This window comes from Chlorocebus sabaeus, chromosome X (genome assembly GCF_047675955.1).
Source record: "Chlorocebus sabaeus isolate Y175 chromosome X, mChlSab1.0.hap1, whole genome shotgun sequence".
NCBI classification, from domain to species: Eukaryota; Metazoa; Chordata; class Mammalia; order Primates; family Cercopithecidae; genus Chlorocebus; species Chlorocebus sabaeus.
The window spans coordinates 105,512,040-105,529,808 of NC_132933.1; the positions used below are offsets into that span (position 1 = coordinate 105,512,040).

The 17,769-nt window shown below is 53.0% G+C and overlaps 1 protein-coding gene and 1 long non-coding RNA gene across 7 annotated transcripts; one reads left to right on the forward strand and one right to left on the reverse strand.

Annotated features, from left to right (window-relative positions):
- The first annotated feature begins 6 nt into the window (after positions 1–6).
- On the forward strand, positions 7–6,284 carry LOC119622030 (uncharacterized). The gene is made up of 2 exons (XR_005238624.2): positions 7–1,698; positions 5,945–6,284. It is a non-coding gene; the product is annotated as an uncharacterized lncRNA (long non-coding RNA).
- CDK16 (cyclin dependent kinase 16) lies at positions 3,898–14,546 on the reverse strand. 6 transcript variants are annotated; one of them, XM_007991517.3, is made up of 17 exons: positions 13,737–13,863; positions 10,533–10,614; positions 9,115–9,322; positions 8,360–8,493; positions 8,135–8,260; positions 7,988–8,044; positions 7,776–7,890; positions 7,015–7,109; positions 6,854–6,916; positions 6,479–6,602; positions 6,175–6,295; positions 5,969–6,066; positions 5,781–5,886; positions 5,657–5,720; positions 5,411–5,501; positions 4,242–4,319; positions 3,898–4,155 (listed from the first exon to the last, which is right to left on the reverse strand). In XM_007991517.3, exons 3-17 carry the CDS (start codon positions 9,314–9,316, stop codon positions 4,118–4,120), a joined length of 1,512 nt encoding a protein of 503 aa, XP_007989708.1. In that variant the 5' UTR covers positions 9,317–9,322; positions 10,533–10,614; positions 13,737–13,863; the 3' UTR covers positions 3,898–4,117. The 6 variants fall into 6 exon arrangements, with proteins under 6 accessions (XP_007989708.1, XP_007989710.1, XP_007989711.1 ...); XM_007991519.3 differs by lacking the exons at positions 10,533–10,614; positions 13,737–13,863 and adding an exon at positions 14,178–14,546 and having other exon boundaries at positions 5,657–5,699; XM_007991520.3 differs by lacking the exons at positions 10,533–10,614; positions 13,737–13,863 and adding an exon at positions 14,178–14,361.
- Positions 14,547–17,769: the final 3,223 nt, after the last annotated feature.

Consider the following 17,769-nt stretch of genomic DNA (forward strand, 5'->3'; position numbering starts at 1 on the left):
CCCAAACAGTCGCGGGGCTACTGCCATATTGGAAATGGCCCCGCGCACAGACGCGTCGAAGGGTTAGGTGGGGTAAAATCTTCAGTGGGAACCAAGAAAGACAAAAGTGCCTTGTGGGGTTCCAACGCCCTGTAGAGTTAGGGCACAGGTGGCATGGAAAGTGGAGACTGAGGTTCCCGAGGTGGGCGAGGACTCCTACCCTGGGAGCAGCGTTTGTTAGCCTGATCAGAATGCCCTTCATTGTACTACCCTTAACCATCAAAACCCAATGCAAAAGGGGTTTCCACCTCCAGAGACCCACCTAGGCCTGTGGGTCATTGTTTCTCTTCCTGAACTAGATTTATTCACTAGACATGGTGTTGAAGGCAAGTTAGCCCCAGGCCCTATGTTTGTTGGAGTCATAGCAATCATAACTAAACTAGCTGTCCGCCCAGTTTAAGTGCTTTGTTGGACTAAAATAGTAGCCTCAGGCAGCAGGTACTGTCCTTATCACCCATGGCTAATAACTGGACGCTGAGTACCAGAAATGTCTCTCAGCTAATAAGTGGTGGAGCTGCAGTTTAAACTTGAGAAATCTCGTTCCAGAGCTGTGACCTTAAACACCAGGTCAAACATTCTCCAACCGTGTGGTCCCAGCCTGTCTACCGGTCCAAAACTCCTCTTGGGGGTTCACAAAATGAAAACTATTTTCACAATACTTTTTCACTCTCATTCTCTCAGGGGTGTACAGTGTAATTATCTAGAGGCTTCTGAATCCAGAGGCTATATGACATAAACAAGAACTCTTTTGAATGTCTTAAACTTTTAAGAACATAAAGGAATCCCGAGGCCCAGAGTTTGAGAAGCCTTGCACTAGGCCAGGGTCTCTCAACCTCAGCACTGTCATTTCTTTGTTGTGGGCACTGCAGGATGTGTAGCAGCATCCCTGGCCTCTACCTACTAGATACCAAGTAGTACCCCTCAGGACAACCAAGTGTTTCCTGACATTACCAAATGTCCTTTGGGGGAAAAATGTCTCTGGTTGAGAACCACTGCACTAGGCTATGCTATTCTTTTCTCTGCCAGGGCTGCCAGCCCTGTTGGTGATGACTTTAATTTCGAACCTCCCTTCCCCCTCACAATCTCGTAATTTACCTATTTTCAGTTAACCTCTGCGGGGCAGGGATTGTGTCTTTATTACTCTGATTCCAGCCCCCAGCCCAGACCTGGCATAGATGAAGGGTCAGTTTTGTAAGCGCTGGGTGAGGTAAGGGAGCAGCGCTTTCACTTAAGGGTCCCCAAAGAAAGTGGCATTTAAGTTGAGTCAGACACATGGCAGATAGCTGCTCTTTAAGCCCAGTTGAATCTTGTCAGATTCTCTGAATTGATTCTCCCCATTACCCCTCTGCAGACTCCCCCTCCCCATTTATCTGGGCAGCCAGGTAAATCCAAGAGACGTCCAGCCCTAGACCGTTTTTTCACCTTCCAGAGGCCAACCTCTGCCCACACCAGTGACCCTACCACTTCCCAGAGCAGTTGGGTGAATTCTAATCCTTTTAAATCCACCCTGGCAATCCTGTCCCCCTTTGCAAGGCCCTCCTTTTCCCATCCTCCGTTGCTGCCAGAAGTGGCCATGTCATCTGATTCTAGCCAAGAAATGGCACCGGAAGTCTGCTGAGGAGCTTGTGGAAGTTCCAGCCGTTAAAAGAAAACAGGCAGGTAAGGAAGGTGTTTTGTTTTCCCTGCTTGCTTTTCCACCTCTGGGGACATGGCAGTCATCATGGCACCATGAGGCTGCAAGCTGAAACATCACTAAAGTGCTTACAAAGACACAGTAGAGGCTGGGCTTGGTGGCTCAAGCCTGTAATCCCAGCACTTTGGGAGGCCGAGGGGGGTGGATCACTTGAGGTCAGGAGTTTGAGACCAACCTGGTCAATATGGTAAAACCCCATCTTTACTAAAAATACAAAAATTAGCTGGGTGTGGTGGCGCATGCCTGTAATCCCAGCTACTCAGAGGCTGAAGCAGAACAGCTTGAACCCAGGAGGCAAAGGTTGCAGTGTGCCGAGATTGTGCCACTACATTCCAGCCTGGGCGACAGAGACTATCTCAAAAAACAAACAAAACACAGTAGAGTGATTAGAAGTCCATGGGCCCCCACCACTGGGCTTTAGTAAACGGCCACTTAATTAGGCTTGCCATTACTTGCAGTATTTGCCTGGCCCTGCTCACCCCACCTCTTCTGCTTGCAAAACAATCCTTGGCTTTGCCTAAGATGGTGGGACTGGGGCTGGAACTCACAGGACAAAGGAAATAAAAGTCTCAACTATCCTCATACCTGAGAGCAAATCCCAGGTTGTGTCATTGATCCCCGGCCTCTTGCAAACTCTCTCACCCATGCCCATGGTTTCTATTACTTCCTGGACACTAATAATTGAAATTTCCAGGTTAAGGATTTCTCTACCTACTCAGTGGTCCACAATCTACCCTTTACCGTCAAGATTCCCTCCTCTTCATGGTTTCCTAGTCAGATGCTGTAGTGGTCATACAGGGCCTTTGCCTCATCTTCCCATCCATGGTTCTGTTGGGCCTTCCAGTGTCTTTCAAACATCATCTCTCCACTCCCCTGTCTCCACCCTCTTATCAGGCTTTCTCACATTCCTGGGCAAATCTAACTCCCCTTTCTGCTTCTCAGCCCATCAACACCATTCAGCCTGCCCTACCTGCTTCAACTCCATGTTCTACTGTTACATGTGCAATACCTTAGATGCCTTTTTCATAGTTGTGACGTGTCCCTGGTCCACTCCCAGTGTTTTCCTAGACAGTGGTGATCAGGTATGAATTCTCCAAGGTCCCAGTAATCACCCCAGCTTGGCCACCCTCCACCCCTACAGGGATTTGCAAGCAGGCTTTTCACTTTAGACTTTTTAATATTTCATACAGCGATTATGGTGCATTCAGGAACCCAACCCCCCAAACCCACTAGGAGGGCTCCCACCCCTGCCCTCCCACCCCATTTCAGGGCCCCAGGGCTTAGGGTGGAGGAAGGGGAGGTAACCACCCATCCAGGGACTGACCCTGGAGACTGTCCCTGCCCTGCTCACCCTCCCCAGGAGATAGGGGGCAACACCTGGGCACAACCCCTCACAACCCCCTCCCCCAACCCTGCTTGTGCACATATGCACACTATGGCTCCTTGCTGAGCTGGTCAGTTCCTGGCAGGGCCCCTACCCAACAGCACCGAGTGGGATGGGAGCAAGAGGGCTGAGCTGGGGAGACCCTGAGAAGGAAGGAGGCCCCAGCTATGGGACTGCAGGAGAGAAAGAGTGGGGCCCCCCACCTTGTCCATTTCCCAGAGTCTCTGGTAGTCCCCAGATTCTCCTGTAGCTAAGGATGGCAGGCGGGGGTAGGAAGGCGAGTAGCCGTGGCATGCTTTCCCATAGCTGATCCCAGGGTCTGGTGATGATCAGGGTTCCAAATAGGGGCTGTGTCCCTGTCTCTGAAAGGCTGGGAGCAGGGCTTCATTGCACAAAATACTGTGGGAGGGCCACACGCAGGGGGTGGGGCCCAGCCAATCTGTATACAGAGATATTGCATTTAAAAAAATGAAAACCTCATTTAAAATAATTAAAAAAAAACAATGAATGAAACAAACAAAAAAAGGCCCACACAATATGAGGCAGGTGGGGCAGGCAGGAAAGCAGGCAGGGGATGCCTCAGACTCAAGGCATTGTCACCATCTTGTCTGAGTCGAGATCCCCAGCCTGAGCTAGCTCTGGACCCCTGGCTGGCCGTGGGGTAGTGGTCCTGGGGGATGGTATGATGAGGGGTAGGCCTGGCCTCAGTGTGGGAGGCTGGCACGGCCATGCTGTCCACCGGCAACTACCAAGATAGAGACAGACAGACAGACAGACCAAGTGAAGGAGTGATGAGAGCTTTGTTAGCACCCAGCAGACAGGCCAATGGGTGGGTTGACAGGCCAATGGTTGGGTGTTTGGACAGGCAGCAAGGGACAAGTGGGCAGGTGAACATGGCTCAGGCAGGTAGGCAGAGTAAGCAGGGAAGATGTAGTTGGGGGCTGCCCTGTGAGGGGTGTGGCATCCCTCCAGCCACTGCCTGCTGGGGCCTCGGTCTGTGGCTAGAATTCGGTGTCCACCACGCGGAAAGCTGGCCTGCCTGTGGGGGAAAGCAGAGCAGATGGCTGTTGGTGGGTAAGCAGGTAGGTGGGTGGGGTGGGGAGGAAGACAAGGGGCTGTACCTACCTGAGTCAGGCATCGATGAAGACCGAAGGCTGGCCTCCTTTTGTAGCTGAATCTCCTTTAGTGCAAATATGGAAGTAGCTACAGATGGGGGAGACATAGAAGTAGGGGATGACCCATGAGGCCATTCAGGACCAGCCCCATATGACCCCACTGGAAGAATTAGAAAACGCTGCCTTCTCTGAGAGGCTTGACCTTCATCTGTCAAACAATTCCATATACAAACAAGCTACAACCAGGGAAGATAAAATATGGACTATTACATGACACAAAGAAATCATTATTAATTTTGTCAAGTGGATTATGGTATTGCCGTTACCACCGGTTAAGTCTAGGTGATGGGTGGTGTTTGGGGTTTGCTTTATGTATTAATCTAGTGGGGAGATAGGGAAAGTGAGCAAATGTTTTTTGTAGGTTTGATAATAATGTTGTTTTTAAAAAAATCTTTTATAGGTATATGCTGAAATTATTTAGGGATGAATGCTATGATGTCTGAGATTGGATGTGATTCAAAATAATCAGAGAGAATATAGATAAAACCAGATTGACCACGGATTGATGATTTATTGGAGTACTTAGGGACTCATCATATTATTTTGACTAATATATAAATATATTTGAAAATATCCATATTAAAAAGTTTTTAAAAGCCAGATAGAAAAAGAGAACATCACATGTGATTCTATTTCTATAAAGTACAAGGACAGAAAAAAACTTATCCTTGCTGTTAGAGGTCAAAACAGTGGTCACTCTTTGGGGAGGGGCTGGGAATAACTGAAGGAGATGCAAGGGAGCTGGGGGTGGGGAGCTTTTAACATTCTGTTTCTTGACTTTTGTGCTAGTTACAAGGATACGTTTCATTTATGAAAATTCATTGTATAGTATACTTATGATGTGTGCATTTTTTAGCGCATGTAAGGAAATGTCTACTTTAAAAAAGGTAAAATGCTATTGCATATATTTTTATGTATGTTTTAAATTTTTCATGAAAGGTAAAAGGAACTGAAAACTAAAAAATGTTTTCATAACAAATACAACCCATCACACCTGTGAACAAGATGTCCCCCCACTTAGAGTAGCATAGCCAGAATCCTACACAACCCGCCAGCTGGCCCCAGCAGTTCTGCTTCCCAGTCCCCACACTGGCTGGTCCATTCCCCAGCTCCACTCACTGTCAGGAAGTTTGTGGATCCGCTCCCCCAAACTGAGGAAGAATGGATGTTTCATGGCATCTTCTGCGGAGATCCGATTTCGACCCTCAAACTGAGTGGGGGTGGGGGGAAGGGGACAGTATTGATTATCTTCAACGAGTAGGTCTCTCTGCCCACCTCAGACCCTGCCCCTGGTTTGGGGTGGGGGTCCCTGTTTCCCCACACCTGGAATCCCATACCCCCAAGGCTGACCCAAGGTGGTCTCACCTGCAACAGCTTGGTGAGGAGGTCGGCCCCGTCGCTATCAAGTCTGCCACAAGGACAAAGAGACCTGCTTTAAAATGAGTTTGGACACTCTGGCCCCTAACGTCCACCCACCCACCAGCCTCACCGGGGTGCGTGGCTCAAAAGGGCCTCGGCTCGGTACTTGGGGTAGTTGTATGTCTTGAACTCCTCATTGGAGAGGATGCCTGGCCACGTCTCCTCAGTTGGGGTTCCTAGTAGGGAAGAGGAGTTATCCCAAACATCTCACAGGTCCTCTCTGTGTCTCCACAGCGTCTAGGGCCCATGCCTCCTCACCTAAGATGCGGAAGATGAAGTGTAGCTGTTCCTCCACCGTGGAGCCCGGGAAGAGGGGCCGGCCTGTGGCCATCTCATAGAAGATGCAGCCCACACCCCTGGGCAGGGAGGGCACAGTGAATAGAGAGGCAGCTGACTGGGTGGCTGTTGTGACCAAGCCACCCCCTTTACCACGTGGCCCCTGCCACACTTCCACCTGTCCTTACCACATGTCAATCTGAGTGGAGTAGTCCGTGGACCCGAGCAGGATGTCAGGGGGCCGGTACCACAGTGTCACCACCTCATTGGAGTATGTCTTTGTTGGGATTGACTTGGCCCGGGCCAGGCCTGGAAATCAGACAAAGGACAGCTAGAGTGAGGGGGTCATGGGCAAAGTCTGGGGGAGAGTGCAGTTGAGACTGAGGGTGTCCTAGGCAAAATCTGGGAAGGCTGAAGGGAAGTGAGACTAAGTGGTCATGGGAAAGTAGGAGGCTGGTGAGCCAATGAGAAGAAGGGGGAGGCCAGTGGTACCAAAGTCAGCCAGCTTGAGCTCTCCTCTCTCGTTGATGAGCAGGTTCTGGGGCTTGAGGTCTCGGTGTAGCACCTTCTGCCGGTGGCAGTAGGCCAGGCCACGGAGCAGCTGGAACAGGAACAGCTGGGGACCCAGGAATGGCAGGCAGAGATCAAAGACTATCCACTAGCCCGACCCCCAGCAGGCACTGCTCCCCTCCCAAACACAGACACCAGGCCCAGAGCCTTGTCACACAATAGAGGACAGGGTCCCAGTGCCCTCCAAGGGCTCCTAGCAAAAAAAGCCAAAGGGAAAAGTCCATTTCTGGGAGATTTGTGGGTTGGAGTGGGTGAGTGGGGGCCCCCTTGTGCCCCTGCTTCCTGCCCCACACCCACTTTCACGTTGTGCATGTTGATGATGTTCCCACAGTCATCCAGGTACTGCTTCAGGTCCTTGTCCTGAGGAAAGAAGAGGTGGTACAGGAATGAGGGTTACTTCCTACGGCTCCTGGCCTTCTCCCCACCTCCCCCCGGGACCCAGTGCCACCCAACCTTACCAGGTACTCAAAGACAAGGGTGAGGGACTTCTCCGTGTGGATAATGTCATGTAGCGTAACGATGTTGGCATGTTTGAGGTCCTTGAGCAGGGACACTGCAGGAAGCATGGGAGTGGGACGGGAAGAGTCAGGGTCCTACCCTCAGGACAGAGGTGAGGACAAGGACTAGAAAGGGACAAGCCCAGGTTTTCTTTCTTTCTTTCTCCAGACAGTTCAGGGTAATGCCTCGGAGCCACCAGCTCTAACCCACCCCATGCAAGTTGTGTCTCCATGTTGCAGATGTGGAAAACAAGACTCAGAGGGGAGTATGGAGCAAGAACCTGGGATTGCAGCCCCAGGCTCATGTGACACTAGATTTTCACAACCTGTTTTTGGTTTCTGGGAAGGGGCCTGGCTCCAACCCTCAGTACACAGGCCTGCAGCATCATGTGAAATCGAATTTGCACACTCAATTTCAGTGCAATTCAAATTCATTCCATGTGATATTCTGACTAGAAATTGTTACAGTAAATAAATTGGTGAGCACTTTCAGGGGTGTTCTCGGAACCAAACCCTGGTTTGCAATTCATCCACCTTTTATCCAAATGGGAACAGATTCCTGGTTACCCTGATTATTACCTGGATATGTGGGTGACAGGCATTCCCATGAAAGCCAGAGTGTTTTGCAGGGGGTTCCAGAACCAGTCTTTGTTCTCATTATGGAGTGTGTGCACCAGGGGTGAGTTGGGGAAGCCTGGGGTAGATGGGATGGGGGTGTGTACCTTCCCGGATGGCGGTGCAGGGTGCCCCCTCTTCATGTTCCAGTCTGATCTCCTTGAGTGCCACAAGGTTGTCTGTGAGCTTGCTTTTGCCTTTGTAGACGGTGGCATAGGTACCCTGGAATGTGAGGAAGTGTGACAGGAGAGGTGCTATGAGATTCCAGGAGTTCCCACTGACCTTCATCCCCACCATGGGCCTCCTAGCTGCCTCTCACCTCGCCCAGCTTGTCCAGCTTAATGTAGGTCTCCAGTTTCCCAAAGCCAATCTCAGACTGTGGGACAAATGAGGCAGGTTGAAGCAAGTTCAGAAGGGTCTGGGAGAGGAGGAGAAAAAGGAGAGGACAGGAACACAAGGTGCTTACTAGGCTGACACGACGGAGGCGGCGGCTGAGGGGCTTGTCAAAGATGGGGCTATTGAGGGTCAGCTTCTCCAGGTAGCCCTCAGGCAGCCGGATGTCAGCTGGTAGCGATAGGCGCTTGTTGATGTCCTAGCAGGTAAGGCGAGAGAGAAACAGGATCATGAGTTCCACCTCCCCAGGTCCAACCCCCTTTTCCAGCTCCTCCACCATCCAGACTGGGTCAAGCACCTCAGTGGAGATCTTGCGTGGGGGATGGTTGCGCATGCGCACTCTCACTGGAGACTGCACCTCATCCGAGGAAGTGGCTGAAGCCTGGTCACTCTCCCCATCAGACCCCATCTTCAAGTCCTCGTGCACAATCTCTGGTGGCAGGGAGAGGGGTAGGGCAGGCCAGGTGGGGTCAGAAACCACAGGACACCCCCTCCCCCATGAGACATATTCCATCATCACACATGTGTGCACATGGCCCCCAGAGGAAACCTGGAGTCCCTCGGGGAGAGGGTGATAGGGCCCAGGGAAGCTCAGGTCCATCTAGGACAGGTTGAACTGGGGGGTGGGGAGGCAAAAGTCACCTGGTGGAACCTTTCCTTCCAAGGGAAAGCTGAGCTCAGAGCTGGTAGCTAGGTGGTGGCAGGGGAAGCCAAGGGTCCTGGGAAGGCAGGCCCAGGGCAGGCAGGTACCAGAGGCCTGAGGAGGCCATCACAGAGGGCAGAAGGGCAGAGGGAGCCTTGGGGCAACTGTGACAGGCAAGGCACCCTCTGCCCCCCTACAACGGGGCCTGGGCAGAAAGGCAAGGAGAGGAGCGCAGATGGACAGATAGATCGAGGGTGTTGAGAGAAGATGGGAAGGAAGGTGGAGAAGAGAGCACATGGGGGGCAGAGAAAGGGCAGAAAATTGAGAGGAAAATGAGGAATGTGGCAACGAGGCAACACCTGGGAAGCAGCCTAGGGTCATATGGGAGAGGGGGTAGCCAGTGGACCCACCTGGTGCAGAGCTGAGTGGGCCCCGTGCAGAACGAAGTTCCCCAGGAGCAGCACGTGTGGGGGCCTCTCCAGGGTCACTGCCGCCACCACCACCACTCTCATCCAGGCCTATCTGCTCAGGGGCACCATTGGTCTTGTCTATGCCTCGGCCACCTCGGAGTGTCATTGACAGCTGCCGTTTGATCTTCTTCATCCGATCCATGGCGATCTGAGCAAGGGACAAGGATGGAAATGGGTCTCATATTAGCATTTGCTTGATCACCATGGGTCCCCTAAAGCCCATAGTCTAGCAGGGGGCACTGACATGGACTTGTCAGTGCTCACTCAACCAATATGGACCCCAGAGCCACTCAGGATTTCTGGAAACCCAACATGGACGGGGATCTTTGTAAGTACCTGCCCACCCACAGAGCCAGCTCCACCGGGACCCTGCTCCTAAGTAGCCCACCTGAGTTCTCAGATTTAGGTGGCTGATTGAAGGCAAGGGCCCAAATGATGGATTGTTGGCCTCTAGGGGAAAAGCCCCACTGCAGGAGCAGAAGGCTCCATAGCAGATCTTCTCAGGTACAGCTGCAGTGATGGGCCCAGCCATGGGTCGGCCAGGGCGTGTGCCCAGAATTGAAGGATGGGTGACATGGCCTCGAGCATGCCCATAGAGTGGCATAGTTCCCCTGGCACCACCCTCAAAGGTCAAGACAGATTATTCCCTGTGGCCACAGGGACCCTCCTCCTGACTTCTCTAGCACTCATCGTCATGACAACCACTGCATCATCCCATTCATCTACCCAGGTGGGTGGGGTGGGGAGTGTGTGTCAGGGTGTCCTGCCCAGACCCACCCACTGGGTGGGACTGTGTGGAGGGGGGGATCTCAGTGTATACCAGCTGTTCTCAGGGCTGCCAGAAAGGTTTGATCAGGTTAGGACCCCTAGGGTCCAATCTAGACTTTTACAAGCCAGGTCACATTTCTCCTCTACTCAAGAATGTACTACGTTTCCCATCACCCCAAATACACACCCCAGTCCTCAATGTGGCCCACAGGCCTTTCTTTACCTCATTTGGCCCTATTACCTCTCTGCCCACCCCCCACCCCCCCCCCCCCCAACCGCCCCGCCACCATTCTTACTTGCTGTTCTGCAACCACACCCAGCAGAATCCCACCTTGGGGCCTTCACACTGGCTGTTCTTGGTACCTTGGAACACCCTTCTCCTAAATTTCGAAATGGCTCACTCCCCTCTCCCTTCAGGCCATTGCTCAAAAGTCACCTTTTCATGAGGCCTCCATGAATAACCCTATTTAAAATCTCAACCATCCCGAGCTCCCTTACCTTGCCAGTTATCCCCCCAGCACTCATTACCTCCTCAGAAATGACACCACCTACTTATTTGTTTCTTTAGTCTTTACTGTCTATCTCCTCACCGCCACAACTAGAAGATCAGCTCCGCCAGGGTAGATTTCTGTGTTTAGGTCACGGCTATATCCTGAGGACCTGGAATAGTGACTGACACAGAGTAGATGCTCAAAAAGTGCTTATGGCAGAAATAAGTGAATCAGGGGGCTGAGGGCCTAGGACCAACCTCTGCTGAGGTGATGAGTCCCTGCTATTCATTGAACAACCCTAAACAAGGTAGCCCAAGGATGCTGGCATCGACAGGAAGATGACCTAGATGGATTGCTGAAGGGAATGGGGCCACCAAAAGGCTTAGGCCAGCCGTCTTCTGCTTCCTCTTGGGCTCTGGGCCAGCAAGGAGGGGGAAAGACCTGGCCCAGGAACCATCTGGACTCACAGCAGGGCCTAAGATGGCCCCGGGCCCAAGGGAAGTAGAGCTAGATAGGAGGTCGAGGATGAGACTGGGGCTGGATTTGAGGAGAGAAATGGGTCATCTGCTACCTTGAAATCAGGTGCTTCCCCCAGCAGTTCCCACCCCCACCTGGCTGAACTCACTATCCCCAGGAGGGGTAGGGGCCACCCTAGCAGAAAGACCTCAGATACAGGATGAGGTCCATCCATGGAGAACCCAGGATAATGACAAAACATCCTGACCTGGGAGGCTGAATACTGGGCCTAAGGCGAGGAAGGTAAAGCATGGCCAGCTCCCAAAGACAACCTTGTGTCCCCATATGGCACAGATACCCAGTTGCTTTGCATGTTGCGACAGGGAGTAGGGGAGGGGCTGGGGGAGACTGGAAGTAGGGCTGAATGGAGGATGGGGAGGGAGCCAGAAGGAGCCATGGGTCCATGACCTCTAACTGGAAACCCCAAGGGCTGGACATGCTCTGGAGTTCAGTTTCTTGGGATTTTAGGAAGATGGGGTGTAAAATCTGTATATCACATGACACTCCCAGAAAGGGGGATGGGGGGGCTCAGGCAAGCCCCTGTGAACAGACATAATTGAACATTTATACTCAAGGAAACTTTTAAATATCATTTCAGTTGACTGAGCTTTTTAGATTTCAAAAAAAGTGAAGGAGGGAGCAAGAAACTGGACATAAAACCTCACCCCAAAAAGGGCACATGTCCTGCCTGACCCTTCCTGATCCCCAAAGACATACACCCATCCTCAGACTACTCTCATACTCAAGGATACTCACCACACCAACCACTAAGGACCTGGTCATCGCACTCTATGTCCTGATCCCCATTAATACACGCTAGACCCTCAAGGAGGCCTCACTACATCTTACCTGCTATTATCTCATATACCCATCAGCATTCAAAGCCCTAACACATAACATACCGCCCTGAATTCTGTCAGCACACACACAGTCTCCTCTGAGTAACTCTTGCCACCACATTCTTGGGCCCCTCCCTGGCCTAGCTTCTTCTTACCTTCTCCATAGCACTGACTCCCCACATTAACATATTGTTCCCCTTACATGATTCTGACCTCTATTAACATGCACTTGGGGTACTCTATAGCTGACCCACATTAGCACTCACTGGACCTTCTTCATGCTGCTCTGAATGCTGTTAACATAAAGTGAACCTTACAGAAAGATCTCTAGCTGGTGTCACCCACACTCAGGCCCCTTCACAGCTATGACCATCGTTAACACACATTCCAGTCCTTCTACTGTCCTGTCCCCTCGGTCAGCACAAACTGAGTCTTCACTCAGGCCTGATTTCTATTAGCACACGCTGGGCCTCACACAGTCCTGCCTCCCTGTTAGTACACTCTGAACCCTTACTCAGCCCTATTCCCCAGGGACACAAGAACACACTGTTCTACCATGGCCTGACCCTCATTAGTGCACATAGGTCTCCATTCAGCCCTGACTCCCATTAGCACACACTTCAGCCCTCCCTAGCTGTAATCCACTTTAGCACACCAAGATCATCACACATTCCTGTCCTCTATTGCTTTCTGCTTCGACCCCTCCACAGATATAATCCCTGTTGGTTACACTTGGATCCCTTCATGAAAGCCCTGATCCCCCTTATTACACACTAGATCCCCTCTGCAGTCCTACCCCCAAGTAGCACCCCCTGGAACCTCAACATACTCCGGTCCTCCGCGGACACAAGGGCACAATCTTTGCAAGGTTCTGATGCTTATTAGCATATTCCAGACTTTGCACAGCTGACTCTCCCAATGGCACACACTGAAGAGCCTCTATGGCTCTAAACCCACATTAGCAACCACCAGAACTGCTTATATTACCCTGCTCTTCCTAGTGTGCCCTCGAGACTCACATTCCCTGTGTCCATGGACACACTCACACCTCACATCACCTTGACTCTTCGTCCACTGAGCCTCTGACGGTGCTAAAACACTTCCTTCCCCACCACCCCTTCCCGGGCCCAGGCAGACACACAATTCGCATCTCCCTTAGGCCAGGCTCAGGTCTTCCACAGTCCTTCCTCCACTCTGCCCTCATTAGCATATACTGGGTCCCAAACTACCTAGACCTTCGAGGCCACAGGCATACACTCTCTACAGCCATGACCCTCACTGGCACACACGCATCACTCGAGTCCTTCAACTACCTGCCCTCCAAAAGCACACACTGCATTCTCACACACCGCAGGCCCCAGGGACAGACACGCAGCATTAACAGCATCCCGGGCCTCACTGCCACACGCCAGGCCTCAGAGCTCTGACCCCATCAGCACACGTTCTGGTACCTGTGCCACCCTGTCCCCCATGAACACACACCGGGCCTCTCCGCGGACATAACCCCTATGAGCATGTCTTGGAACTTCCTCGACATCCCCCGTTATACACCCTCGGGTCCCTCACCCGCTCCGCACCCCGCCCTCCTTCCACAAGCACACACGGGGCCTTGAACCTTACACGGCTTATTGGCATGAGGCTTACTGCCACATGCTCCGACCCCCATTAGCAACCCCCCCAAGTCTTTCACCCCATTGTCACCCATTTCCACACCCTTTGGTCCTTTGATTTCCCCTGCTCCCCATTAGCACCCACAGCACTTCCCACCCCAGCTCCCAGGGCGGGGCCAAGGTCAGGGAGGCCCCAAATGACCCCCGCCCCGGTGCATTCTGGGAAATTCGCCGGGGGTGGGGGCACCTGCCAGCCCGGCAGCCCAGACCCCTGGGCACCGCCCGGGGTGGGTTCTGAAGGAGGAGGGGCAGCCCCCACGCCTCGGGGACGCGCTCACCGGCGGGGGCGCGCGAGCAACCTCAGAGCCGCGGGGCCGGCGCGGCGGCGCCTGGGGCGGCGGCCCGGGATGAGGCCGCGCGACCTCCTTCTCCTCCTGTTCGCCGCAGGCGCCCGTCCCAGTAGTCTTCAGCCATGGTTGCTGGGCCCGGGCCGCCGCCGGCTGAGGAGGAGGAGGCGGCGGCGGCGGCGGTGGCTGAGGCGGAGGCGGCGTCCCGCTCAGCCGGCCATGAGCTTGGCCGCTGCGGGCGATGCCCCCGGGCTCGTTGGCGCCGGCTCGAATTCGAGTGCTCACGGCGGCTCGCGGCTCAGAGCCGGCTGATCGCGGAGTGGCGGCGGATCCCAGGGCCGAACAGCCAACGGCCCAACCGCCGCGCGCGCCGCGCTCCGCGCATGCGCACGCAGGCGCTCGGAAGGGTGAAGTAGCAAGGAGGGGACTCACCTCGGACTGCCTGTACCAAAGGACCCGTCCGCAGCGGGAGGGGACGCGGCCATCGCGAGCCCACAGGGGGATGCGGCGCCAGGCCGGGGACGGCACCAGGGAGAAGTGTGGAGGCTGTTTAGTACTCAGTTCCGATCTTGGCAGAAGTTTGCTAGCGCCTAGGTGAGCAGCGGCCAGTAACCTGGCGCGTCCATCACCACTCGCTCCCCCTACTCAGTCTCACTTGGTACATCCCCATGGTAGCAAACGGGACTTTTGCAAGGAGGAAAAAGAGAAATGAAGCACTCCGTTCTAGTCCCTTGAGGTGCCTGGGGAGGAAGGCATTTTAAAGGTTCGCGAGAAGATGACTTTTCGAGGAGAGGCAGCCTGAAGAGTTATTGGCCTTTGCCACCTTACCTAGGACAGCCTATCCCCGCCCAACTGCCCCCCCCACCGCTACCTTATTCCCATAGTGAACGTGTACAGCCCCGCCCTTTGAGGTTGTCGCCCAGCCAATCGGATTTGCTCTCTGTGGCGAGGCTGAGCAAGAATAAAGGGCGTGGCTGACTGAAGAGGCGTGATTTCGCTCTCTACCCAACTCCACACGCCTCCGCCCGGGTTTCATAGGTTTTCTCCGTCAGTAGGGGTGGGGCCTTCTTTTTGTTCTGAGCTTCTCCTTCGCTATAGGCCGAATATTCCGCAAGGTGATTGGTCACAATTGCGCTCAATCGGGTCTCGTCCCGCCTTTAGCCCGCCCTCCGTCTCATACAGCGGGCCTCCCGGGGTGAAAGCGAAGCTGAGAAAGGAGGAAAGAGGCGGATCCTTAGAGGTGCAGGAGCCGCTACTGCGCATGCTTGGAACTTCGAGCCGGGCGGAGCCTCTTTTCTGCCTCACACGAGAATTTGCATAGGCGCCGTGCGTTGGATTTTCCTGCCACCTCTCTTGCCCGCCACAGCCCCGCCCGTGCCTTCCCTCACTCTGCGGGTTTTTTGTTTTGTTTTGATGTCAGTCAACACAAGTAGAACACTCCGCGATTTTATTTCCATTTTATTTTATTTTATTTTTTATTTATTTATTTTTTTGAGACGGAGTCTCGCTCTGTCGCCCAGGCAGGAGCGCAGTGGCCGGATCTCAGCTCACTGCAAGCTCCGCCTCCCGGGTTCCGGTCATTCTCCTGCCTCAGCCTCCCGAGTAGCTGGGACTACAGGCGCCCGCCACCTCGCCCGGCTAGTTTTTTGTATTTTTTAGTAGAGACGGGGTTTCACCCTGTTAGCCAGGATGGTCTCGATCTCCTGACCTCGTGATCCGCCCGCCTCGGCCTCCCAAAGTGCTGGGATTACAGGCTTGAGCCACCGCGCCCGGCCTATTTCCATTTTATTTATTGGGCGCCTGTTGTGTGACAAGCACTACCAGGTCGACCTAATCCCTCGCTTCCTTCTGCCTGGAAAACCACACTATCCCCAAGTCCCGCTCAAAGGGCTGCAACCTCCAGCAGGCCTTCTGGCACATCCTTACACTACCCTGTTCCAAAGCAGCCTCCCGCCTCTTCCGGGCTTCCCTTTATGGCAGCCTTGGTCACACCAGTTAGGATTTTCAGTAAGGTTTATATTAGTGAAGATTTCCCGGGCCATAATGGGAGTGGAAACATTTGACAAAGACAGAAGTCCTCGCCTTGGCCTAGAATAGGTCCATCACTTCTCTGACCTCATCTCTTCCTCTTCTTCCCCTGACTCACTGCCACCATACTAGCGCTCTTTCTAGCTGTTTCTGAGTGAAACGAGCACAATCCAGCCTCAGGGGTTTTGCATTTGCTGTGGTTCCCTTTGCCTGGAATGCTCCTGCCCCACATCCACGTGCCTCATTCTCTCACTTCTTCCAGGTGCTTGCTTCAAAGTCATCTCCATGAAGCCTTTCCTATTTAAAAATTCCTACCTGCACTGCCATCATTCCAGATCCCCAGATCGGGCTCTATTCCTCGCCTTTTGAAGAACACTGATCAACTTCTAAGGTACAATTTGCTTACTGTGCTTATAGTCTGTTCTGGGTCTCAAGCTAGCAGAACATAAACCGCAAGAAGACAGGCATCTTTGTTTTATCCACTGCTGTCTCACGTGCCTGGAAAGTGACTGGCACACAGCACGCAACAAATGTTTGTTGAATGCCAGCCAGAGCAGGCCAAGAAAATAAAATGATCAGAAGGAGGTGGGCAAATAGTTCCAGGCAGTGACAAGAGAAACCTTTGTCCCACCCTATCCTTTGTGGCTGCTGGGTGCAGGGGGCTCGGTGCAATGACACAACCCCCGCCTGCTGAGCCCTGATCTCTGGCTGGTGTTGTAATGGTAGACAAACTGCAGAAGTAAAATGGAATGAGGTGGAGGGAGAACAACTAAGATGCAACCAGGATTCATGCATGACTCAAAAGCTTGTTTTGATGGAGAAGGGTGTCAGGTACGAATAAGGTGTCAAGGAGATCCAGTTGTGGTAGTGAAGAAATGGAGCTGTAATGGGGGAGGTGCAGCAAACAAGGTGTCTACAGAGTATCCGCAAAGGAGCTGGCATACTGGAGAAAGAAGACAACAGTTGTGTTCAAGCCTCAGCTGCTGTAGTGGCATGACCAGTGGACTGCGGTGTGGTGTCTAGGATACTCTAGAGCAATAATGGGAAAGTTCCTGTGGTGGGAAAAACTTTCCACTTGACAGCATCACCACTAGATACCAAAGGGAAAATGCCTCTGTCCTCAATGTCCTAGTGGGGAAGAAGAAACTGTGGAAGGATGAGGTCACCCACGCAGAGCAGGCCAAGAAAATAAAATGATCAGAAGGAGGTGGGCAAGGGCATATACTGTGCCCAGGACCAGGAACTACTGGCCCAGGAGACAGCAGATGTGGGCACAGGCTGTGATGGCAATCAGGCCAGTTCAGAACAGGTTGAGCTATTCCTTACACTCAAGTTTGAGTAGAAGAGTGAGGGATCTTGTTTCTAGTAAGGTAGATAAATTATTGTCTGGTTAGTTGAGGGACAAAAGTATGAATGGATTCCTCAGGCACCAGGAGCCAGTACAATAGAGGAAGGCAAAGATGTGGCAGTGGTCAGACTGGTGCTTTCAATCGTCTGGAGCGCTAAGCGAAGACCAAGGACAGAGCACGGTAGCTCTGCAGTTCTGATGGGGCTGGTGTTGGGCCTCCTGCTACCTGCTCTAAGCGATGAACACCCTTCAGTCCCCATTGCCAGCTGTCTTCTCCAAGGTAGGAGGCTGAAGATCAAGGGGCATACAGGCAGACCTGGGGCTGAGGGGGGCAGCGTAAGACAAGCAAGGGGCTTTTCCTCTACCAAGGTTCTCAAATATTTCCATAAAAATTGCAAAGTATGCCTGCAGGCACTGGCATTCAGCAGAGCTGTTTAAGACACCCCTGCAGCAAGGAAATTGAACTAAGAGCACCACAGGCATTCCTGGTGCTGGGAACCATGACTACAAAAGGCTGCCCAGGGTCTGAGTGCTTTGAGCCAGGTGGGAGGGGATCTGCCCTAAGGACATAAGGCATGCTGGCCATGCCCTAGCAGCCTGGTCACAACTTTCCTCTTCACAGAGCAGGGAGTTAGGACATGGAGAAGG